Genomic DNA, 24,850 nt, shown 5'->3' with positions numbered 1-24,850 from the left:
TCAGTCACTTGTACTGTGCCACATGAGAGGCCAACACCTCCAGTAGCCAAGTGCAATGATTCATGCCGAAACAAGTGATGTAAGGGCAAGGAAAACAAAGTCTGGGGCCAAACCCTGATAACCTTGCTCAGATTCTGACTCACACAAGGTCCCAAGGTGGCAGTAGGAACAACTGAATGTGTCAGGGCAAGGTGGAACAGAAATCCCAGAGGTTGCTCCCAGGCCAAGGCAGGATAGGACAAGGATGTCCTGACTGAGGTGTTTCTTGACCACGCAGAAGATCGTGCTGCTCGGTCCTGAGCCCAGCGATTCTGCTCCCCCCTGTTTTGCCAGGACTTCTTAACAACCTGCTTGTTTTCACTACCACTCCCTGGCATTTGGAGAGACCTTTTCAAAAAGATATCAGGTCAGGCTGCGGCGCCAGATATCAATCAACATCACTCACTGCAGACACATGCTGGTTTCCTCCCTTATCTTCAAACAGCAGATGCTGCTCACTGACAATATGCATTGTTAGCGCTGAGGGATATGGGGCTCTTTGAGAAGTAGTTTAGCAAATCTGTCCCTCTGGGGTGCTTATTCAAAACTTCACCTTGGTAGCTGGCTACTGGCCCCATTCCCTGCGAGCCCGAGGTCTGGTGCGAACAGCCCCAGATCATCAAACCAGCCAGGTGAGCACACGTGAGCGTAGTCAAGCACTTTACTTCCAGTGTACCCAGGAAATCGTCATGAAAAAATATTGTCTTGTAGGGATACTGCAGGCAAACAAGGCTTTAATTGATCTCAAATTGCTACAGCTTTAGGTGTGTTTTATGTCTGTATGAGCATAATTGCTCAACAGCTCAAATGCACAGATCCAGTGCTGGAAAATGTTTTCCCTGTGCAACTGGCACCACCACGTGGAGAACAGGATTTCTGCACTGCTTCGTGTTGCAATATGGGCATTGATACGTGACTGTGGGCCTAAGCTTGCCATAAACCATACAGATTGGGCAACTGCACTGAAAAAAGGCATTTCATTTACATTTGGAATAGGAACTCCAGATCCGTTCCTTAGATTCCTTCCAAATAAACCGAGCATCAGTGCTCTGGCTGCCTAACAGATTACTAAAAACTGTAGATTTGGGCCATAGAAAACTCTCTGTCTATGGGTATCTGTTTTACAAAGCTATGGAAGGATAAATTTCTTAATTTTACAGATAATGAAAATAATATAATAATTTGTCCATTCAGCAGTGAAAAAAAAGATGGCTCTGAAATTCAGCCAGTTGCCCAGCAAAGGGTCCACAAATGTTGTGATATTACGTTCATTATAACTATTTGTTTCTTGTCACATTTTGGAGTCCCTGACTGTGTAATTTCTGCCTCTAACTGTTCGCTCCCTCATGGATCCTGGCAGATGTCCTCAGTAATCCTAGGACAAAAGCAGTGCCCAGAGGGGTGTCTCAGGGGCTGCCCTCAGCCTTTTCTCCAGCGGCAGCACCCTGCAGCTCAGCATTTGGGGCAGACGGGCAGTGTTGGTGAGGGCAGGATCCCACAGCTCTGTCAGGGACCCCTCACATCACCGCAGAGCCGTGCCCAGTGCCTGCTCCCCAGACCTAGGGAACAGGAGCACCTCTTGGGTTGAAATCCGTGCTAGCCGGGGGTGCTGGCCCACGAAAGCCACCGCGGCAAGCAGCGAAATTCCCCCTCGCTGGGAAGGAGCCGAAGCCCGCCCGCTTCTTCCCTTCCCCGGAGCCTCCCTGCGGGGCCCCGCTCCGGCAGGCGGCGCTGCCGCGGGGCCGGGCCCTCTGTGGGGCCGTGCGGCCGCCGCCCCGCTGCCTGCCGAGGAGAAGGCGGAAGCGGCGCCGGCGGGGAGCGGCCGGCGGTGAGAGGGGGACGGGGGCCGGGGACGGGGGGACAGGGGACGGGGGGGACGGGGACGGGGGCGCGGCGCTGCCCGGGCGGAGGGAGCTGGGCCCGGGGCTTGGAGCCGGCGGGGAGCGGGCGGCGGCCGGGGCTGGGGCGCGGCCTGAGCGGCGCCCACACGAAGCGGGGCTCGGCCCGGGCTCCATGCGGGGCCGGGAGCTGCCCCGCAGCGCTGTGCTCCTGAGGAGCCGCTGGGACCCTGCTCGGCTTGGGAAGGGGAGAGGGAGAGGCCGAGGCACGGACAGGGCTGGGGTGTGCAGCGCTGCAGCCTTGCAGCCCTGCTCGCTGCTTAAATGAGCTGTTACTGTGCTTAAAAAGGACATACGCACAGCAGATGCCTGCTGCCAGAACTTCAGAGTGAAAAAATGGCCGAAAAAACACGCTTTTCCTTCACCTGTTGAACTTGCTAGCACATCAAGAAGCGTAGCTTCTGTATCTCAGGAGCAGGCGTTAGCTAAGCGGACATAAACAGGCTTTAGATCCGCAGTGTTAAAGCTAGGGATACAAGCTCCTGAGTATGAAGCACATCAAAAAGAAAATAAAAGTAAACGTAAGGCAGTGAAAAGGGGAAACGCTTGAGCTGTTTCAGGATGTGTGCCTAGCTCGCTGTTTACTTTCCCAGTGCCTCAAATAATTTTACTAATGCCACATACGGGCTGACTGCTGGTTGAGGTAGATGATAATTAAATCCACTCTGGAGCCCGTGCCTTGCAGAAATGACATTTGCTCGTAGCTTTACTTTTCCCTACCTCTTTTTGAAGTACTTTCTGTCCTAATGTTCACCTTGGCTGCATTCTGACAGCACCTTAACTTCTCAGCAGATCTGTGGAGGAATACAGAAAGGCACGACACATGTCACAATGTGCAGCAGGACGGCAGAGGCCAAAGAGAGCAGAGAGTCTCTGCCAAAGTAGAGTTGGAATAGTGCTGTTTTCCTCACTAATAATGCTTGCCTTGTTTTTGCTAATCTGGACGATTCTCAGTGAAATATCTCTAGAATTTAGTCAGCTGAAGAAGGGCTTGGGGTTTTGTTTTGCTTTTTAATTAGGGAAAGACCCATGGAATATTTTGGTGTTAAACACAGCGTGTGGCACTTCCAGTGCTCAATAAAATTAAATTTGTTTTGACATAGTTAAGTAGGATAAAATGCATTCGTAACTTGGAGTATGCCTCCCTCTAGTCTCCTAATGTCAGTGATACACGTGACTAAGGTCTGACAGCATTCTCTCCAAGCTAAGAGAAACCACATACAAAGGTTCAGAAAGCCCCCAAAGGTCACTCCGTGCCAGTGACTGGAGCAATGACAGTGCCTGATGAACTTCCCCTGTTGTTGGTAGGCTGTATGCACCTCAAACAGAAGTTTTTATTTAGTGTTTAGTTTCACATGGAGGAATAGTAAGCATATGGGTTCTCCAAGGGACTTGGAAGCCTTACTAGGTATGGATATTAGAGTGGGGGGAAAAAAAGGTTGATAACAAAATGCTTGTGACGTGCTTACAGGTTTTTAAAAGAAACAGGAGCTGCTTTTTGCAGTTATGAGTCCTACCTGAATCTGCTGCTGCTTTTTCTTGTCCAGCTATTTGGTTGCTTTGAATTGAAAGTGCTTTATAGGTATTAATTCAAATGAACTTTCATCATTTTATGTTTTTGCCAGGATGGGGCCATGGTGATGATAATTGTAAACCTGATAATACGGGTGCTGCCGAGCACAGTGCTTATCACTTGTCAGGAGACCATTGATTGATACGCCTGAGAATCAGCATTGCAAGTATTGCTTCATAAGCAAATCACCCAAAGTCACTCCACTGGTCTGTCAGTCTCACAAATCTGCATTCTGAACTGTTCTTAATGAGGCAGCAGGAGAAAAAGCAGAGTGTTGCCTGCAGGCATTGCCCTCTGCTGGCTACGTGTCCGCCAGGCCGAAAGCAGTTTGGTTAGGTTTATGGACTTCAAGTACGGAAAGGGATGTGGAATAGTTCTCTGTATTGATTTCCTTCTTTATGTGGCTACTCAGTATGAATTTTCTAGCAAAGATCATGTAGAAATGAATTCTGTTCAATATTTACAGATGAATATTTAAATTTTTCTGCTTCGTGACAGCTGCTATGCTCCCTGTACAGTGTTCCTTCACGTTTGTCAAATGCGCAAAGACATGATTTCCTGTTTCAGTGTAAATAGGGTACAATGCCTAGTCGTATCCCCTCCCTGTTACTCAAATTGTTGTGTAATTGTCCAGGCAATTGGAAGATACCTTCTGTACCACTAATGGCTTTTGATTTAGAAAAGTTTATAAATTCATCCCGTGGCTCTTAGGTGGAGCTTGAACATCTCTAAAAATCCAAGCTAAATTCCATTTTACTTTGGGGCTTCACGAGTCAGCCTGCAGAGCTTTATTGGACACGGTAATTTAAAGTGTAGAAGGTTTTTAATTTAATTGTGAATTGTAAGGTACATTATGCGCGCAGGAGCTCGCTGTTCTGGCCTGACCATGCTATCACAGATTAACCTTATCATTTTGGAATGCAGCAGTGTAAATAGCAACACAGCGCGGGTTACCTACCGAAGAAAGGTTTCGCTATGGTTTAGTCTGAAATTTGGGAAAGAGGGGTTGGGACTCCTGTGTCTGCTCTGGTTTGGGGACATGAAGGAGATGGATCATTCCAGGTTTCTGCAGTATAAATCATGATCAAACATTCTGACCATTACCAGTTAGCCTGGAAAGCACCTTCTTTTTTGTGGCCAAACGATGTAAAGCTGTTGCGTTGGAGAGACAAACAAAAACAAAAACTGGCCTTTGGTGGCCCAAGGACTTTGGGTACCCCATACGTGCAAGCCAAAACCACTGCTCGACTGCTCAGCGAGTGTGGTGGGGCTTCCTAGCTCTAGGGAGCGGCGCTTCAGGTGCGTTATCAAACATTGTGTTCAGGTTTCCTCTGCCAGAGAAGCTTCATCCTAGCAAGAGTTAGAATTGCCATGCAGTGCTCCCTTTTAATTTCAGTTGCTCCTCGAAGTGAGGGCTGCTAGGTTGGTGTTGTCCAAACAGAAGTCACAGAACACGCTACCAAAGTGTGTTTATTGTGTTACACTGCCCATGTCAAAAAGCTGGATGAATTCGAAAGGCTCTGGTGTGGGCAGGGTGTTCACATTAATATGTACATGTAGTTACACCTGTGTTTGACTCAAGATTCAGCACAGAGGAAAAAGAATAACTACTGTTGATGGTACAAGAAGCTGGTGTGGTTTCGGGGGGATGTTTTGGTAGGTTTTACTTCACTGGTAATCTATTGCATAATTAAAACGAAAGCAATTTGATGTAAATTTTGGGATGTACACTGGGTTTTAAAGGCCATCCTTTTCTAACCTGAAATTTTTTTTGAATTCCCCAGGGAAGAAACTTGCATAACTGCCACAGTAGGCTTACAAATTGTCTTCTACATCTTGGTCAGGGGAAAGACCTGCCATCAACATTAACATTTTATTCTTCTCTAATTGGTTGTGCCCTCACACTGCTTTGTTCAAGAAGATTGAGTCTATCTTCTGCTCCTGGAGGGCAAAATGGAACAGAAAATTTCCATTACAGCATTTACAACTTGTGAAGGAATTGCTTTAAACTGTGGTGAAGTAATTGGGCTTTGGTTACTAGTCTGAGTAGCAGCAGCGTGTGTGGATTTTGATTTGGAAACCTGTGCCTTGTCCCATGCCTATAAATGCGTATGGAGGAAGAAGTTTCCCTAGAGATAAAATGAAGTGGAGCTGAGTAGCAGGAGGAATCCTATTACACACCTTATGTAAAACATGAACAAAATTCAAGATCTGGCTCTTAATCACCTTTTTTTAAAATTTTACCTCTGTACAGATAGGGAAATTTGGCCATAAAGAGATAATGATACTTGCACTTCTTTTTTGCGAGCCCTTTGGTCATAATGCGGACAAAAAGCTCCATGTAGGAGTGGAGAGAATCACTGAATAGGGGGATTTCTGTGCAAGACTGGGATGTTGACTGGTTGCACTGACTCATTCGTTAAAATGACTCTGGTACAGGATTTTTGTTTCCATAGACTAAATCTATATCAGCTCTGTCTGTAGAAACAGTTTAAATGGGCAAAGAGGACAGCACTTAAATCTACAAAGCGTTCAACTATCAAGAGTCAGGTCCTGTTTTCTTCCTTACAAGGACAGTATTTCAAATTGTAGGTTTTATTTCTAGAAACAGCCCAAGGGAAGAGCAGCCTGCTTTGCAATGAATATGACAGCTGAATTTAAGTGAAGCTGTGATATTTTCCTCCTTGCGACTTCCTGAATTCCTTTGTGACACGGCTAAAGGGATGCGTGTTCCTCTTCCCTTTCTTAGCCTCACTAAATATACCCTTGTGGTACAGAAGAATGCGAGGTCTTCAGACCCAGCCTGGCCTGTGGGCTCCAGTGCAGCATTGCTCTGTGCAATATCCTGCATACCCACATTCACCCTCCGTTGGCCCAACTTAGTCCCTGTGATTTTTTTCATGAATTGTGGCCTCTGGACTAATTATCCTCTGCAGCAGCTCTTAAGTAAAAGAGACCTGTTGGTGACAGCCTAAAAAAAACTTTCTTTCACGGGGCATCTTTCTAAGCACTGATTCTTGTCTTTCTGTTCTGGGTACTTGTGTTCAGTTCCATGGGATTAAACTTGTAATTCCGGGACTGTGCCTCAAGCAACTGCTGGAAAGTTATTTGGTGGTTTGGTTTGTATTTGCTGTATACAGGAGCCTTGACTGTAAAGCTTGTTGAGGTAGATGACATAGAGGTATAATAAATACGTGGGGACAGAGAGCTGGAGAAGAAGTAAGCTTCATCCCTTGGGTGCAGTTCCAGACGGCCGTGCGATGGAATGATTTCTGCATGCAGCAGGCATTGCTGCCTGGTGCTGTACAACTCCAGGCTGTCAGACGGTGCTTTGGAAATGGCAGGAACACTACTTTTCAGGTACTTCAGACCCAACTCAGTCTGCATCCTCACCGCCTCGATGCAGATCAATGGTCCCTACAGCCCAGCTCTCAACTCATCCTTAGGTTTCTACCTCCAATAGGCTTTAAAAGGCGCAATGAGTGCAGTAGGTGAACATCTCCAAAGACCTTTGTCTGCACTGCCATTAGTGGGCACCTGGCTTTGCATGCCTGGCCCTGCAGCCCACAGCCTGCTCATACTGCCTTACACCTCCAAATAATTTAATTGACAACTTGGTGTTGTTAATTAAAGACAATTAACCACAATAGGGTTCTAGGGTAATGTTTGTAACAATTAAACAACTGGGATAGAGGAAAGTTTCTTGGAGTTTTGCAATTGGTATTTCTTTAAAGTTCCTTTGTTCAGTGTAGAAATACTAACAGGCTTTTTTAATTTTTTTCATTTTTTAATTAACAGCATTTTTTAATTTCATACCCATGAATTCAACCAGCTTTTTGAGCTGTATTGTAAAAACAGGTCTTACTCTGCCATTCACTCTGCTTCAGGGAAGTGTGATTTTTATCTTCCCTTCTTACAGTCATGTCACTTGTCCTTCCTCCCAGCTACACCAGAGGAGAGCAAGGAACCTGTTGAGTACTGCTAGTTTGTAGATAACTTTTTGAGCCGCAGAAGTATTAGCCTTATCTCATGTGCAGCTTCCTACTCGATTTGAAGTCCTATTGATGGTTTTAAAATGTTACTAACAGTGCTGCATATCTGAATTTCTTTTGCAGCGTGTCACCTGCTAGGTTTGGTTACCCAGGCTTACATTTTATTTGTGGATATGCACCTCGACTGATTGGGAACCTATATTGCACATCTCTGTATACAGAAAATACAACGTTTGGTCATTGCAAGGAAAACACAGAGTTGAGCTACTGCTATTGCGTAAAACTTGTATTTTTCCAGCACTTTTCAATGAAACCAGGAATGCTTTAGAAGTAAATAAGGCTGAAGGGGTAGAGGCATTTTTAGTAAGCGCAGCAAGGAGAGAGAATATTCCTCCGTTTACAGAAATTGGGTAGATGAAAGAGATTACAGAAAGGTGTTTGTGTTTTTGACCCAGGCTGACAGGATGCGGTGCTCTTTCCTTATATCACAAGATAAGTAAAAAAGATACACAGCAGAGAAACTGGGACAATTCAAAACTGGTGATTGTGAGCAGAACCGCGCGTGCAGCGCTGCTCCAGTGCTTGTGGCCAGAAATAAGCTCTGTTCGTGGTCTTGGAATATTATAAATTAACACATCTTTCTGTCATCTTGCAGAGCGTTTCCGTGTGGTCCTTGATCAGCTACTATGAGCTTGCTACAGAGCAATAACAGTTGTGGAGCCCGAGACCTGGAAAGTGGCTGCTGTGCAGCCATGGCCAGCGCCTGCAGCGTAGGAGCGAAAGAAGACAGTGTGAGCGTCAGCAGCGGGACTGGAAACCCTCCGAGTTCGTTTACAGAGGAAACACAAGGATACGACGTGGAGTTTGATCCGCCCTTGGAAAGTAAATATGAGTGTCCGATCTGTCTGATGGCCCTTCGGGAAGCAGTGCAGACGCCGTGTGGGCACCGTTTCTGCAAAGGCTGCATTGTCAAATCAATAAGGTAAGGGAGAACTTGGGGAAAGTGTTTTTGAGAAGAAATTCACTTGATTCAATAAATGTTAAAAATTATAATAACTTGGTAGCCAAATCCTCCAAATAAATCCCATCTTCAGCCCGGGATTAAAATACCCATCCTTCCCCTCTGATTGTTTCTGTTGATAACTACAGGCAACTGCCAAAAATTTCATTTCTTGGCACAGATGGGCAATTCATGCTTTCAGTTCGCCACTTGCAATCTGCTGCTTTGTTGGTCTGGAGATTGTAAGGAGGGAACAGTCTGGGACAAAGAGTTGAAAGAGGAACTGGCATATGGGGAGGGTAGGAATGAGATGTGAAGGCAAGAATAAGCTGAACTCAGAAAACTGAACGGTTGAAAGAGGACACAAAATCAGAATGCACACAGACCTGCACAGCGTACTTCCCTCAGACCTGCAGTACAGTTGTCACTGTCCCACAAATGGCAGTGAGTACTGGAACACATTGATAGAAAGCTAGATAGTATGCTGGTTTTTCTTCTCAGCATTAGCCAGATTGTTTTCTTGTAAATCGCTCCCTTAGCTCAAATGTCAGAGTTTGGGAGGAATCTGTTTAACGCTGTGTGACCCATCTGTGGAGTTGGTTAATTTCCCACCTTACTTTGCACACCTTTGTGTATAAGATCATTAAACCATCTTCAGCATTACCTCAAAATGTTTTTTTTTCTTTCCCACAGGCACCTATTTTTAGCATGCAAAATGAGCAGTGCTTTCTTGATTGGTTTTCCATACCATTTATTCATAGTTCTGTTCCATTTCTTTTTATCCATAGTTCATCATTTGTAGCTCACCAGATAGATGGTATGCCCACGGCGGTATTCTCTGAATACAAGAGGGTTTGTGGGTTTTGTGGGCTTCTCTGTAGTTTCTGCACTGTGGTGTCTGATGCTAGTGTATTTCTTCATGACATCCCTTTTACATCAAGGACGAAAGTGTCGGAGCTCAGTACAAGAGGATGAACTTAATTTTGCATTCCCTGCTTATTACTGTTATTCCCTACTTGCAAAAGTTCAAGTTATTTTCCTCTAGGGAGCACAAAACTTTGTGTCTGCAGCACAGTTCTTTTTAACATTTAGTTTCATCAGCATTTCTGAGAACAGGATGCAAGTTCGTTATCCAGAAAATGCAGAATACCAAAATCGTTCATCCATGAAAAGCGACTCTCCTGTGTGTTCTGCTGAGGAAGCTAAGAGATACTCTGCTCTCTAGTAATCATGCCATGAGATCACCCCAGTCCCACAGTGTCTTGCCTCATTCACTACATCCTTTAAAAAAATAAAGGGTAAGTCAGATCTTACCCAACTGCATCGTTCAGTGGCAGTCGCCTCAGCCAAAAGCATGGAAGAAAGCAAAAATGAAAGTAAACTTGTCGGCTTTGATTGTGTGTATCCAACTTCCCAGGCACAAGCACTTGGCTTCACTTTCTGGCCTTCACTTTGCAGATTCCAACCTAAATTACTTCAATAGATTATTGTACATAAATTCATGTGTCCTTGTAAGTATCAAATTAGACTTTTGTACTTACCCAAACTGTTACATTTTGGAATTCCTTACTCTCTCTGAGCTTGCTATGCTTTTTTGGCAATAGTGGTTGTTATACTCTTTTTTAATTTGGGAATATCTGGAAGAAAGAAGAGGTAAGAAATCTTTAAACCTTCTCATGGGAGGATGATACCTGCAAATCCTGAAGGTAAATTAGTCAGTGCTGAAGTATTGTGAGCATTAGCAATTTCTATTCACTAGGCATTTCAAAGACAGTCATATTCCTATGCAAACTAAACTTAAAATGACCAAAAGTGGATGTCTTGCATCCGGCCTCCTAGATCCTGCATGGTGATCTTGTTTTATAACACTTCTGCTGAAGAGCTGCACAGTTGTGGTCGTTGGTCAGAATTTTACGTGGTACTTAGTGAGGAACTGCAGCAAGCTTGTGCTCGCAACGTAACATCTCAGAGCAGGTAGAGAAACTTCCTTCTTAAACCTCAGGCATAGGAAATGGTTTCTCTTCTCTTCTCTGTTAAATTAAGAGACTATTTGCTCTACTCACACTTTTCGGTCTCTAAACAGTTCTCATAACCAGAAGTTTTTCCTTCCTGTATACTTTCCGCTTTTTACTTAACCTCCAGAGGTAAACTTACAATTCAAGTGAATACAGAGCACAGATGGCAAGTTTTTTTGATCTTGGAGACGATAGATCATCACTGTGATATTTCAAATGTTTCAGTAGTAGTAAATATTTTCCCTCATTCCCCACTGGAATCTGTCTTTGGAGTGCAGTGAGAGCTTGTAAAAGCAGAGCAGAACTTGGATTGCCAGGGCCCTTCTGAAGGGCTGAGTCGCACGCTTAATTGGGATACGTGGACTGAGCTATTGATTTGGGCTATCGCTGCAGTCTCCACAGTACAGTATTGATTTGGAGTACGTAGTGTCTACAGTACAGTATTGATGGATGTCATTGAGAAGTTTGTACAGAACTAAAATGAGAATTGAAAGTGATTTTTACATTGTCTAAGTGCTATTTTTTTCATTAAGTGATTGTCACAGCCTTTATGTGGTCAGGAAAAAAGTGCTTCTGTTTCCTTACTAATTTTCTCACTGTCTAGTCTGATTGAACACTGACTGAGGACTTTAAGTGATACAGGATGGACACATAGCTGTTGAGTAATTGCTTCTTGCGACTCAGGCAGCAGTTGTAGTTGCCCATGCTGACGATGCTGTGCCTGCAGCTAGAAAGATTTGTATGTAAAAAAGGGACATGATGGGTTTCAATCACAGTAAGTGTTTGCTTCCCAGCAAGTCCTGTTATCATTTGAAGTAAGGCAGCCTGAAGTGCTTCAAAGTGCTATGAGTCATGGGAGTGAAGAAGCTTATCTACTGTAGTAACTACAAATAGTAGTTTACAAACATTGCTGTCTACAAAGTAGTTGAATAGAAAATTTGGAAGAACTAAGTTCAGATGCAATAGCTAATTAAACTTCACTCTTGTCTTTCTTCTCCTGTCTTAGGTCGAAGGTAACTGCGGGCTTGTAGTAGGGCTGACCAAACAGCAGAACCTCTTTTATCTAATAAGCAGAATCGTGAGCTGACAAGGGGCAGCAAGGAAAGCTTCGGGTGTAGCAGTTCATTAAACAACCTACATGGCTCCAATTAAAAGTATATGCCGGCTATTTTGCTTCTAGGCTAAACTGCTCAGTTGTAAAAATCACGGAGCAGTCTTTTTCTTTAAACTAAATTATCCTGGCTTTACTTTTCATACCTATGTTTAAAATGGAAATGATAGGAATATTCCTTGTACTTCATGGTAGGTGATTACTGTTTCACAGTTACCATTGTGGGTGGTACAACTCAACGTGATAAATAATTCCAGCACAGGAAAACCTCCACTGTAAAGCACCTTAGAACAGAGGTGCATAAACTCAGTTCTGTAACAGGAAATATCTAGCACTTCTTTGTCTGTGGATGGATCTAAGCAGCCTTTTAAACACAATTCCAATACTTGTTTAATATCTGTTTAATATCCTGCAATGTGTCTTTGCTCTTTCCTTTTTATAATGTCTAGAAAATTGCCATTCGTTCTTATTTTACCCCTAGACTGCTGGTTATTTGAGAGATCTAATATCATTAATTATAATGACTATATTGCTGGCTATCATTATAGGTGGTTATCTTTCATGTGTAGAAGTAAAGCTACTGTCTTAGCAGCAGGCGTGCCAAACTACCATTGTACTGCATCAAGCAGGGTGTTTGTAACCAAGTTATACCTGTTAAAAAGTGGCTGCCTGTGGATTATGTGCGACCTGGGGGAACATTTCCGAGTTGTGACAAAGATCAGCACGCTGCTCAGGGAGCTATGACACAAAATGGCACACGAGGTTATTTTCTTTTTTCCATTTGTTTAGAAGTATGACTATCAGACTTGTGGCAAGCTAACTCTTGCGAGCAAAACCTCGGAAAGGAAGTTCATTGTCTCTTTCTAAAGTCTAAACATTACCCCCGCTTCCTCTAGCAGCATTGCTAATGAAGGAGGTGCTGACCAATTATTTCCTTTTCCAACAAAGCACAAATTCCCTCCTGTCCTCCACAGCCCACTACGTTCTACTTCCTCTCCCGCTTGCAAGCAACGACAATGATCTGACACTTGATCTTTGCACCACAAGTGCTTTCTCACATTTTTCCACCCCATGTATTTTTCCATATCACTGATATTTCCAAGTGAGAAGAAAATAGAATCATAGAATATCCCAAGTGAGGAAGGAGGGAGAGAATGTCTAAGAACCTTTAAAGAACTGTTTTGAAATAGTATTGAAATAATACTTTCATGTTTGAGCTATGTGAAGTACTTACAGAAACGAGACCATAAGGTCTTAGGTTCCCAACATCCTCCTCAAGTTTATGTGCAGTGTATCTATTGTGCCATTTGGTCAATTAAAAGCTGCTGAGCTAGAACAGCTCTACGATCCCAATAGCTCTACCCCAAGTGAAATTGTGTACTGTTAATTTTTCTGATTTACATAACTTCTGGTAATTGTCACATAAATGCCATTGTTTTCAAGGACTAATTTAATGTGTTATTAATTTGCCCACGTATGTCTTGCTTGTGTAAAAATATTTTAAAGTAAAGGCAAAAGAAACTCAATCTCTTTTTCCTTTTTTTTTTTCTGGCATTGTAGAGATGCGGGTCACAAATGTCCAGTAGACAATGAAATTCTGCTTGAAAATCAACTTTTTCCTGACAACTTCGCTAAACGGGAAATCCTTTCATTAACGGTTAAGTGTCCCAACAAGGGCTGCTGCATGAAGATGGAGCTGAGGCATTTAGAGGTGAGAATTAGTTCAGAAAATATGGAAACTTATTTTGAATTTTTTATGTGTTCATGAAAACATCTTAATATAGATGAGCATACCTGATGCCTCTTCATGCTGATTCAGTGTGTTGTTCATTCAACCCTATAGCTGCATGTTTGTTTGTTTGTTTTTAATGAGTGTTTAGTTGCAATTAGGTGATTCTCAAGTGAACATGATAGTGCGTGAAAATTGTACTAATGCAGCTAGCTCTTTAGGATCATTCACATCTAGCTTTTGATCAGCTTTATCTGTATTTCACACAAATTCTCTAAGGTCAGTTTAATAGTCCATGAAAGCAGCTAGATTTATGAGTTGAAGTAACTGTTCTGGAAAATAACATACCCAGTTATTAGGAAAAAAACATAAAGATGAATTTTATTGGAGAGTGCTCTTAATATGTGAACATGTTCACTCTGAATATGGGAAGTCCTGATCTTACTAATGCAACACTGCCAGTAAAGTCAGGGTAAGCATCTGAGGGTTTTCTTGGAGGGAAAGAAGGAAAGATTGCTGTTTGTTTTTCTTGTAATGTGCTTTATCTGAAAAACGGGTGAGCAGTTTGTACCTATTTGTAGTATGAGATCCTTCTTTTGCCCACGTTCAGGACCACCAGTCGCATTGTGATTTCTCGACCGTGGAATGCCCGCAGTGCCAAGGAGCCTTTCAGAAGAACCATCTGAAAGAGCACATGACACAGGAGTGTCTGCGGCGTCAAGTCTGTTGCCCCAACTGTGCCACATCTATGGCTTATGAAGATAAAGAGGTACTTAGTCTTCCAGCCTCCACTTGCATAGGTTTGCTTTTAAATGTGACATCAATTTAAAAAAAAAAACGGTCTAGGAGAGCTCTTTTAGTTGCACAGGTGAGAAGCTACAAACTCCAGGGCATTAGCCTAGGACAGGCAAAAGCCGGGCAGAGGCTGTGCTTAGATACACCATTCTTGGAAACCCTGTGGTGCAAAAAGACTTGTGTAACAACCATTGATTTTTGGCTGTACCACCAGAAAGGGGTAGCATCTACTGGCAAAGTAACATACAAAGCAACATCAGACATTTACAGCTTTCATTCCTGGCAGAAAGGATGTCGGGTGGTGCATCTTATGGGGAATACGTGCTAAAATACAAGACAAGACCTAGGTCATTTCTAATATTTTCTCCTTCCTATACTTTTTTTAAACTTTGTTTTAGAGTTGAATTCACTTAAGTGCAAAATTTGAAATGTAAATAAAAACAGAACGTCTCATTAGAAGTGATTAGCATTCTTTTAAATGACATTATTAATTCTTTTTCCTCTCTTTTTCTCTGTTTGATAACAGCTTCATGACCAAACCTGTCCCCTTGCCAATGTATTTTGTGAATATTGCAACACAATGCTCATCAGACAGCAGGTAAGAGACCAGCTTTCTATGCGTAATCTGTATCAGATGTTTTGTATTTACATTGCTGCTTTAATCTCAAATTAAATTTGAAGAAACTGGTTGATAAATCTCTCCTTGCCTCTCTTTGAAAAAGTTCATCCACTGCAGGTGTAATATTAATTTAAACACTGCATCTGCTTGCAGTTGCAGTCTGGTAAGCCACCGTAGGATTTCTAGGTGCAAATCACATTGTTTGGGAATGCTGCTTCTTCACAGTTGCCGTGCTGCGTGTTTCTGATCTTGAATGGAGGTTAAAGAATACCAAATAGCAGCTTGTGATTATGGCTGATGTTAGAGGATAAAGCTTTAATTTGGGCAAAGAGGGAGAATATTTCTAACTGGAAAGCCACTATTGGAAAGTAGCTGTAAATAATTCACTACTGAACTGTAGATGCTGGGTAGAATTATGCATGTCCATTACTATCATAATAATCATTGCTGTTTCTTCTATTCAATAACAACTGAATACAAAAAGGTTCATTGATAGGATAATAATAAATGTTACTTAATTTGCAGCCTCTCTGTTTGAGTGGAATGGCAACTATGTTAATGAGTCAGATTAAAATAAAGAATGAGCTTGAAAAATCAGTGAAGTACTCTGAAAAACCGGAGTGAGTTCAGTAATGACAATGGCAAAAATGTGTCATTAGATCAAATAATGAGTCGTGAAACTGTGAAACAGAGAATGCTAAAATAGGTATTGATTTAGAATTAATGGATGACCTGTGTTAAGCTTGTGCTCTACTGCATCATGATATTTAAACAAGACATTTTGGGTTACATAGGCTGGTATTTTGCCTGAGAAACACAGAATTATCTTTTGCTCTGATTAGGGCAGGTAGGGTATCAGCTGCAGCTGTCCAGCTTTTGGGGTGTGGATGAATAGGGAGGATTCAGAGCAGTGAGATAATTGGGTCTGGAAGACATGGACCATAAGAAAAACTGAAATAAATGTGGACTTCCTGAAGAAGAAGATAATGAAAAGTGCCAGAGTTGTTTATAAGTATATGCAAATAGTGCTGCAGAAGGGAAAGAAATGGACTGTGATCTAGTTTGAGTATAGGTTAGAAACAAAAGGCTTACATTCATGTGAGGAAAAACCTGAATGTTTTCCGATGCATAAGGTAAAAACTATAAGGCAATGAAGTGTTAAAGTACATGCAAGGAGGATACAGAACTTGTATCATTAGCTAACATTTTTGTTCAAAGCTTCCATATTTCTTTGAGAACTGATACAGGAATAAACAGATCTGGCTTTAGGTACATAATCAGAGTCCATCCAGCCCGATTCTTTTAGGATGTTATAACAGAATACTCTTAATGGGAAAATTAATTGCAAATCTGGTTTGTTTTAGATGCCTAACCATTACGATAATGATTGTCCTACTGCCCCAGTACCATGTTTTTATAGTGCCTTTGGGTGTCCTGAAAAGGTAAGCCTTTTATCATAATCATGAGTTGCAGACATTCTGCATGTTTCTTTTTTTAATGTCTTTTTCTGTTCTCATCTCATCTGCCTGTCTAAATCTTCAGTGATTTGTGGAGTGTTTTTTTTTTTTGTTCTGAAGTATTTTAATTATAAAGCAATATGTGCTGATGCAGTGCCTTTCAGAAGTCCTTCTCAAATTTAGAAAAGTGAATTATTTGCTTGATGGACATACTTTTATTAATCCATGAGTGTATTCTCAGCTTTCATACCAATAAAGTAGCTTCTTCTAACATTTCTTGCAAAGTTGTGACCAAATACAATTATGGCTTTTAGAGTTTGGTAGAGAAAAATTGAGAACGTTCTAAATTTGATTAAGTACAAAAAGTATTTAATCTAGATACTCTCATTTTTAGTTGTGCAATAACTAAAAATCTATCTTTTCATCTTTCCCCACTGGTTTTCATATATCATTATCTGGTACTGTGGAGCCATTTCAACAAATCAATGAAGGAAATACAGTGCTGACTTAGCACACAGAAAAATACCTGTTTATCACTAACACTTTTACACCATGTCAATTTTGAGTTGAACAGTATTTGCCCACTGGCATCTGAACATATTTTTTCATTTGACATAAGTGATCTTAAATTTGAAGCCCTCCATTGGTAGTGCTCCTTCGTCACATCACCTTTCTTTGATTTACATTCCAGTTTTTCTCACGTAACAGAAGCAGCTTGTTTGATTTTCTTCAGAGCCACATTTAGGATGTGATTAGAGATGATGTGTGATATATTTTTAATGCTACGTCTCTTAAATTCTAGATGCAGAGGAATGAACTGGCACGACATATGCAGGAGTTCACTCAAGTTCACATGAGAATGATGGCTCAGAGTTTTCAAAATATCAGTGTTACTGCTACAAATCCTGTACCCTTTATCAATGGACTGCCATTTGAGCCTGCCCTCTTCTCCCACGTGTCACATGCCCCATATAATTGTAACCCAGAAGTTGAAAACTTCAAAGAAACTATTCAGCAGTTGGAAGGTCGGCTGGTGAGACAAGATCACCAGATCAGAGAACTCATTGCTAAAATGGAGACGCAGAACGTCCACATGGCAGAACTCAAACGCACTATTCGAAATTTGGAGGGAAAAATCACTGAAATGGAGGCACAGCAATGCAATGGTATTTATATATGGAAGATTGAAAACTTCAGTGGACTTCAGAAAGCACAGAAAGAAGAGAGACCTGTTGTGATGCACAGTCCTGGCTTCTATACTGGAAAACCTGGCTACAAGCTGTGTTTGCGCTTGCATATCCAGTTACCAAATGCTCAGCGCTGTGCTAATTTTATCTCTCTGTTTGTCCACACTATGCAAGGAGAATACGACAGCCATCTGCCTTGGCCTTTCCAAGGCACTATACGACTTTCTATTTTGGATCAATCAGAAGGCCCTGAACGGCAGAATCATGAAGAAGTAATGGAAGCCAAGCCGGAGTTGCTGGCCTTCCAGAGACCAACAATTCACCGCAATCCTAAAGGCTTTGGTTACGTGACTTTCATGCACCTGCAGAACTTGGAGCAAAGAACCTTCGTAAAAGATGACACCCTTCTGGTGCGCTGTGAAGTTCTAACGCGGCTAGATTTGAACAGCCTTCGCAGAGAAGGATTTCAAGCTCGCAGTACTGATGGTGCTGCGTAACCTGTCAGTCTTAACCAGAGGAACGGAGCCACTGGTCAGGCTCTTCCACCACAGATTACACGCGTGCTCCGTTGTCCAATAGGCTGAATGTGTAAAAAAAAGATCATAGCTGCGACATAGTTGATCTTCACCTGAATTGAACTCTGTTATTGCTACACTTTCTTTTTTCCTATGAGGTAATGCGTTCAAATACTACTTAATTGTTCTCTATTAAAGTAATAAGCGAGTTCTGTAGCAAGCTAACTAAATGAAGTGTGGTTAATCAAAACTTAACTGCCTACAAGAAAATCCTACTGAAGTACCTAGACATTTGTATTTATTTGGCCAAGCGTACGTCATATCAGAAAAGACCGGTAAATCTCTGAGCCACAGTGCCTTGGAATAGATACTGTAGCAGGGAAAGTGCCTAATTAATAAAGAGGAGGGTTAGATTGTTCTGTTGTTTTTTTTTTTATTATTATTTATATAGAGCGTGGGGAAGCTTTGTTTTGGAGTTCAGACAGTTTCTCTATTGGCTTACCTAGAATTTTGAATTGGCTACGCTTCTCTTGAAAGTCAGGTTATGGCTTTGCTGACATCACCTGCAGGGAGACGCTTTGACCCTTCTCTGCTGAGAAGTTCCAACTTGCTGAAGATAGCTTCAGGAAGTTGCATGTTGATAAAAAGTTGATAATAGAATTGCTGAAACGTGTGTGGTAGCGTTGTGAAGAAGGTTAAATGACTATGAGTCGAGCTCACTGAAGAAATGTCTGAAAGTGCCCCCTGAATTCTCTATTTTGACCAATCTTTATAAATGTGTGAGCCAAGCCCAGAATGTGGATCACTGTCAGCAGAGAGGTACAAGCATGGCATTAGATTGAGATACCTTTGTGCTGATAGGGTCTCCTGATAGCAGTGGATGTTTTTCAGGCTGTGGGTGGAGGATATATGAGCAAAGGTGTATAGTAGCTAATTGGCGTCTTCCAGAATTTGTTTAACTGTCATTGAAACCTGAATTTATACCAAGTTTAACTTTTGATCTGCATCTGTTTGAGTGATGCCGTGATGTTCTGGGTGATGTATGTCGTCATTTCCTCTTAATTCTCAGTGGACAGCCAGCCATATCAACGTCCAGCTGTTGTGGCCATTTCCTGTCCTTTAGACAATAGGAACTGGGCCACCCTCAGCACTTCAGAAAGGAAGAAAAGTCTATTAATTAGTTTGAGGAAAACTGCAATCCCATTTGCTCCCTGGAAAAAAAAAAATCTGGCTTCTTTGCATCTCTTTAACCAAACACTAAATTCAATATTTCAAGGATTCATGAGCTTCCTCGTGCTGCACGTATTAGTTTCCCATACTGCTTGTTTGTACGCCATACAAATGTTAGTTTTGACCAATCAAAGCTGAGTAGGTAAGCTCACTGGTGCTAGTAATTTACCATGGTGCTGATAAGGTTCTGCATCTTCTCCTTTCAAAAGGGGGAAGAAGAAAATTTTGTTCACCCTATAACTTAAGTACACAGTCTGATACAAAAGAAAGAACTAAGCCATATATAAAAGTCCAATGAAACAATACTGTAGGATATTGATGTGGGGTAATTCTCTGCCTACCAGCATGAGCATAACATTTCCAGGACCCAACTTTACCAATTGTTGATCGTATCCAGCTGAACAGAATTTAATTTTCAGGTAGAGCCTACTGATTGAAGAGGGATTGTGTTCAGCCAAGCACTGTCACTACTGAACGTCCTGGCTCATGGAAAGTGTGACAGTCAGGATTGACTTGGTGCGTTCTGCGAGTTCAGAGGACAGGTGAACATGTATTACTCGAAAACAGGAAAGGATCTGTGATTTAAAACTTTTAAACCTCTTAAGTAGTTTTAATACTGAATAGCCTCATCCTGTTAGCTGAATTGTTTTGGAGTGTCTCCAATTAGAGCAGCGTTAGTAGTTAAACCATTCTTAATGAAGATCTTTTCATACACCTAACAGTGCCCAGACGCGCTGCATACAGATGACAGTTCCTAATGCTGCATGTTAGTTCTCCAGTCATTTTCAGGCTGTTTGGTATCCATCCTTTTTCCAAGGTGCTCAGAGATGGCCATTATCCTTTTTTTGTGTGTGTGTTAGGGGAGAAAAGCAGAAGAAGGGCTTGCAATTTGAGAGCTTCTTCCTGGCACAGTTCCCTTCTCAGCCCTAGTGTTGTTAACAAAACCGACCTCAGTCTGTGTGCTGTTTATAACCAGGACCCACTAAGTGCATTAATACTTCCTGTACTTTTGAAGCTTTGTATTATGAACCTTCAAGTACAACACGCTGAATTTTTGCTTTGAGCCTTATCTGCTACATCTGATGCAGTTCTGCTTTGGGAAGAAACTCAGCTTGGTGGCAGGTTCAGGAGTTGAAATGATTCAAGTTAGTATTGTACAATAGCACAACCCAATAGTGAATAGAAAGCTAGTGCATGTGTAATTCTGTATCGACCACAGTAATATGAATGCTTTAGTCACTGCTGCTATTCTACTGGTTTTGTATTTTAATATCACCAAGTAGAACTCTGAGTGATGTCAAATTACTGTAATGCCAGAGTTTTACATGAGAAACTTTGAGAGCTAACTTGCTAAATATGAATTTACTTTAAATATTTGTGTCACATAAATGTCAATGAAGTGTTTATTCTTATATTTGTTCCAGTTTCCTCATTCTTTGCCCATCTTCCAAACTGCTGTTCACTTCAACTGCAGTTCCCAGGGCTTTCTCTTCCAAGTAAGAATCTCACCTTCAGCTAATGGAAGAACTTACGAGTCCGGATTGGTACCATCTCAGTGTATGGTCTTCACGACTATTATCCTTAATACAAACTTTTCTAAGCAATTCAGTTTCTATGTGAAAATAGGTTTGTGTGAAACAGCATCTTGCCCCTTCTTACCGATTTTTTTTTTTTTTGAGAAATCATTATACCATGGTGGATTGAGGTATAATTAGAACTCCTTAAATGGAAGCAGAATGGTATGCAGGCTTGATAGTTGTCTCTAAAACAAACATGAAGAAATACAAGGATTTAATCAGTTTCCTGTATAATTTCTTCTGGAATGGTGTTCTCTAGGTCTGTCACTCATGATGCTTTGCAGCATTGTTAGATCTCAAGATGTTTTAGTAAGTGGCTTAGCTTCTTTTATCTTCCAAATTTCTGTTGTCTTGAATGTGTTAAAAGTCAGATACTCTTAGTATATGTATTTGCACAGCTGCTATGGCACATATTTTCCAATTATAATATATTGCAAATGTGTTTTCTTTTTGCCTTTGAATGTCTTCCCCTGCAGGGCAGGGAAAATTATTTTACTAAAAATGTTGGTATGTAATGTATATGTGGGAGCTCAGATAATGTGAGATATACAGACTTGTTTTTTAACTGGTCTCATGATATGCCTGGTCATGTTTGCTGTCAAGGGATTAAGAGTTGCTAATGAAATAAAATCAGGGTGGCCTTTCTGTTCTTATTTAGAGACACTTTCTTATCAGCTATATGATGATGGATGGAAAAGATTATTCTGGGGTCAGTGTTAAAGGTTTGCATTTGAACAGAATGAAAGTACTCCTGTTCCCTTCGAAGTATCAATAGATTGTTTAATATATTTTGTAATTAATGCACAGCTATATTTCTGACAGGATTTTAAAAAAATAAAGTAATTAAACTGTGCAGTGTATCTTGCATTTTTATTCAGGTGGAGGGCTGCTTAGAAGGATGAACTGATAAAGGATTTGCGTGGTAGTCTCTGTCTTGTGGATTTCAGAGTTGGCTGGTTTAAAATTGAGGGTGATTGTGTATCAGAGCGGTCAAACACTAAAACTGAAAAGAGTGTGTTTCAAGATTAAAAGATTTCTGTAATTTATATAGGGTAGCGATAGCTTTAGTCACTACTAGAAGATACAGCTAGTGCAAGTCATTACTAGAAGATAGAGATCGTGTAATTGATAATAAACGGTTTGTGTGATCATCCTGTAATTTAAGATGCAGCTCTGAAAAGTAATTAACATTATCACCTGCGTGGCCACATCCTGCATGCTTGTTACATTAGTAGCAAAGACAATGATTTGAAGCTTTGGTGCAAGATGCTCAGAAGTCAAAGGGAGTTTCTCTGTCAGTAAGAGAAATAAATGCTTGTTTTGTGACAATCTGCTAATTTATTTCACCTGCAGCATTCTTCTGGACTTTTTAACAGCAGCTGCAGGTAGGAGAAACTTGATCTCTGATTCCATGCCCTTCAGAGTGTATAATTTTCAAGACTCAAATTCCTGTGAGGAAACTTTGTGGTATTTACTAGAGATAATGTCTAACACAGCGCAGTTAAGTATGATTTATATTTCAGTCTGGATGAAATAAGGATGATGGCTGGTGAGTTATGCCTCTTGCACCTCTTGGCTCAAAAGAGAAAGAAGAGGGAGAGAAAGAAGAGGGAGAGAAAGAGGGGGAGAGGGAGAAAACCACACTCCTACCACTGAAAGAGGAAATAGCTAGCAGGAAGAATGACCGTGACCAAAGGAAACACTGCGCTGTCACCACCCCAGTCTCACCCTCTTAGTTTTCCCACCACTGAGCCTTTGTCAGTTCCACCTGGAAGGACTAAGTCAGTCTGTCCTGGACAGAGTGGGTTCTGGTGCCACCGCCCCCATTACACCATTTGAGTCTTTGTGACCTGAAACACAAAACTCCAGGATCTGTGGTCATGTATTTTTTTCTTCACTGGCTTTAATATTAAAAAAAAATTACATATTAAACCTCACTTACCTGGTAAAAATACGTTCCTGTGAAACAGGTAACTATTTGACAGTTCCTATAAGCTTGTCAGGTCTCAGAATGTGTGAAGTTTTGCCTACTGCTGTCTCTTCCAGTTCACAAGTAACAATAAAAATAAAAAACTGTCTCTCCTTTTTTTCTTTTCCCCTTGTCTGCAAGGAAACAGAAGGGGATTCTAGTATAGTAATCATTGCCTGAGTCCACCCTAACTAATGGTTATTCCAAGCAGAATCATTATTACCATGGCTTCTCATTCCCTCTAGAAGCCTGCACTTTTTCTCCATTTGTGAAAAATACACAGTACTGCCTAAATGAATTTACCTTCTTGCTCTGTGATGGAGGGGGTGGGAGGAACAGATCAAGACAGCAGATAATACAGCCCTGTGAAGCTGTTGCTGAAAACCTGGAGCCCTGCTCCCCTATCTTAGTTTTTTGGGGCTTCTGACTGAACCCATTTGTTCCATTCAAAGAAGCACTTGGGATTTGCAACTCTAAAAGGTTTAGGTTGTCAGGTGTCCCCCCTGTCTCAGATGGAATGGGGAAATTTCTCAAACTGTGAGAGGAGGAGGCAGTCAGTGAAAGAGGAAAGTCATTTCCCTGGTAGCTTTAGACTAACCTCCAACGCATGAGCTACCTTTTCCTTTCAGTTTGTGCTCTGACTCATCTGAGCCAATGCAGCCCAGGAAGGTTCCTGAGATCAGTGGTTTTGTTTTAGTGGAGGAGGACAGCTGGAGCTGCTGCTTTCCTGCTCTTTTGTCACGACCAGATCTTAACTGCAGCTGAAAGTGAGCTGCTCGCTAATGTGACCGTGAATAATTATTTAGGTTGGCACACGGCCCTCTCCTCAGCCATTCTTCAAGAGCTGCAGCACAGGAAGGCCCTGGTCTACTCAAATTCCTAAAGATCCTTGAGACTGGTTGATAGTTTTTCTCTGAGCTACCAGCTGGTTTGACTGAGCTCAGCCAGATGCAGGCCTGTAATTAAATGAATTAATAGGCCATACGTATATCTTCTAGTGGCCTTTTTTGAGAGCCTTACTTAAAAATGAAAGGTCAAAGGCTCCAGGAGGGCAATGTTTAATGGGAGCAGTGTTTTGGCAGTTGGGAGGTGACAATTTCGGAAAAAAAATCCCACATTCTCTCACCTTATTAAAAGTAGAAGTGCTAGCTCGCTAAATACCTTGTGATGAACTGTCCAACATTTTTTCTTTCCTTATCCCTCCATACAGAAACCGGTTTCCACACAACTTACTTGCTATTTAATATGCTTTAAAAAAAATAAAGCAGCAAGAGAAACCTTACCTTATCTCAGTTGATTTGCAGAGAAGTGTGTCTTTTGCAGAGTTCTGGCAGTTCTGCTGCAGACTCTGCCTTCAGAAGAAAACATCCCTTTCTGGGACTGCCAGCACCAGCTCCGTAGCAGTAGGCGTGAGGGCACCAGGGTGCCTACAGTTTGTTCTGTTCCTAAACGTGAAGTCAGTGAGTGTGACTTGTCAAGCCCTAGAACAGTGTGCTATAGCTTAGACCTGTAATTTCCATGTTGGTATTCAGTCATGCGTTCACTGTATTGTTTCATCCAAGATTTACCTTTGTTTCTGTTGATGCTTTTAAGAAAGGGGTAGTACCAGCTCCATGAATCGTGACTCTGCTAGCACTGCATCGAGGAACCAAGCTACTGCTAAGGAATAGTGGCACACGCAAGTTCTCCCAGTTTCCATATTACACCAGGTGTGATAAACTTTACATAAGGTGAAGTTCAGACTTACTTCAGTAAGTGCCTCCGGTATGATTCACCTCCTAGAAACAGCTCCTTGGGCTAAAGCTGTGGATTCTTCATGCCAATACTCTTTGCATAGGCGCATATGCCTGTCCTCATGCATCCTTCCAGTTTTAAAAAAGAAAAAAAAGTGAATTGATATTTAAAATTTAACTCAAGACAGTACAAGAAAATGGTGCCTTTGACAGGGAAGATTTAGCTGCTCTTAAATGGGTTTTAAAAATAAAACTGAGTTCTGTCTTTCCTCACAGATGAGCTGATATGGGGCAGAAAGACCAGAACCTTTTCAGACTATGACAGAAGCGAGCATGTGAATGCAAAGAAACCATACCATAACTTCTGCCTGTTTCTGATGCTAACAATATTCTCAGTCCAGCCGTAGGCAC

General features: G+C 41.7%; 1 protein-coding gene across 2 annotated transcripts; it reads left to right on the top strand.

Annotated features, from left to right (window-relative positions):
* Positions 1-1,723: 1,723 nt before the first annotated feature.
* On the top strand, positions 1,724-21,590 carry TRAF6 (TNF receptor associated factor 6). Of its 2 annotated transcripts, none has more exons than XM_068684681.1 (7): positions 1,724-1,867; positions 8,158-8,484; positions 13,189-13,339; positions 13,968-14,126; positions 14,679-14,750; positions 16,136-16,213; positions 17,031-21,590. In XM_068684681.1, exons 2-7 carry the CDS (start codon positions 8,189-8,191, stop codon positions 17,910-17,912), a joined length of 1,638 nt encoding a protein of 545 aa, XP_068540782.1. In that variant the 5' UTR covers positions 1,724-1,867; positions 8,158-8,188; the 3' UTR covers positions 17,913-21,590. The 2 variants fall into 2 exon arrangements, with proteins under 2 accessions (XP_068540782.1, XP_068540783.1); XM_068684682.1 differs by lacking the exon at positions 1,724-1,867 and adding an exon at positions 6,651-6,870.
* Positions 21,591-24,850: the final 3,260 nt, after the last annotated feature.

The sequence above is a fragment of the Anas acuta genome, chromosome 5 (genome assembly GCF_963932015.1).
Source record: "Anas acuta chromosome 5, bAnaAcu1.1, whole genome shotgun sequence".
NCBI classification, from domain to species: domain Eukaryota; kingdom Metazoa; phylum Chordata; class Aves; order Anseriformes; family Anatidae; genus Anas; species Anas acuta.
Note: the sequence above shows the minus strand (reverse complement) of the source record. Positions and strands in the feature narration are given on the sequence as shown.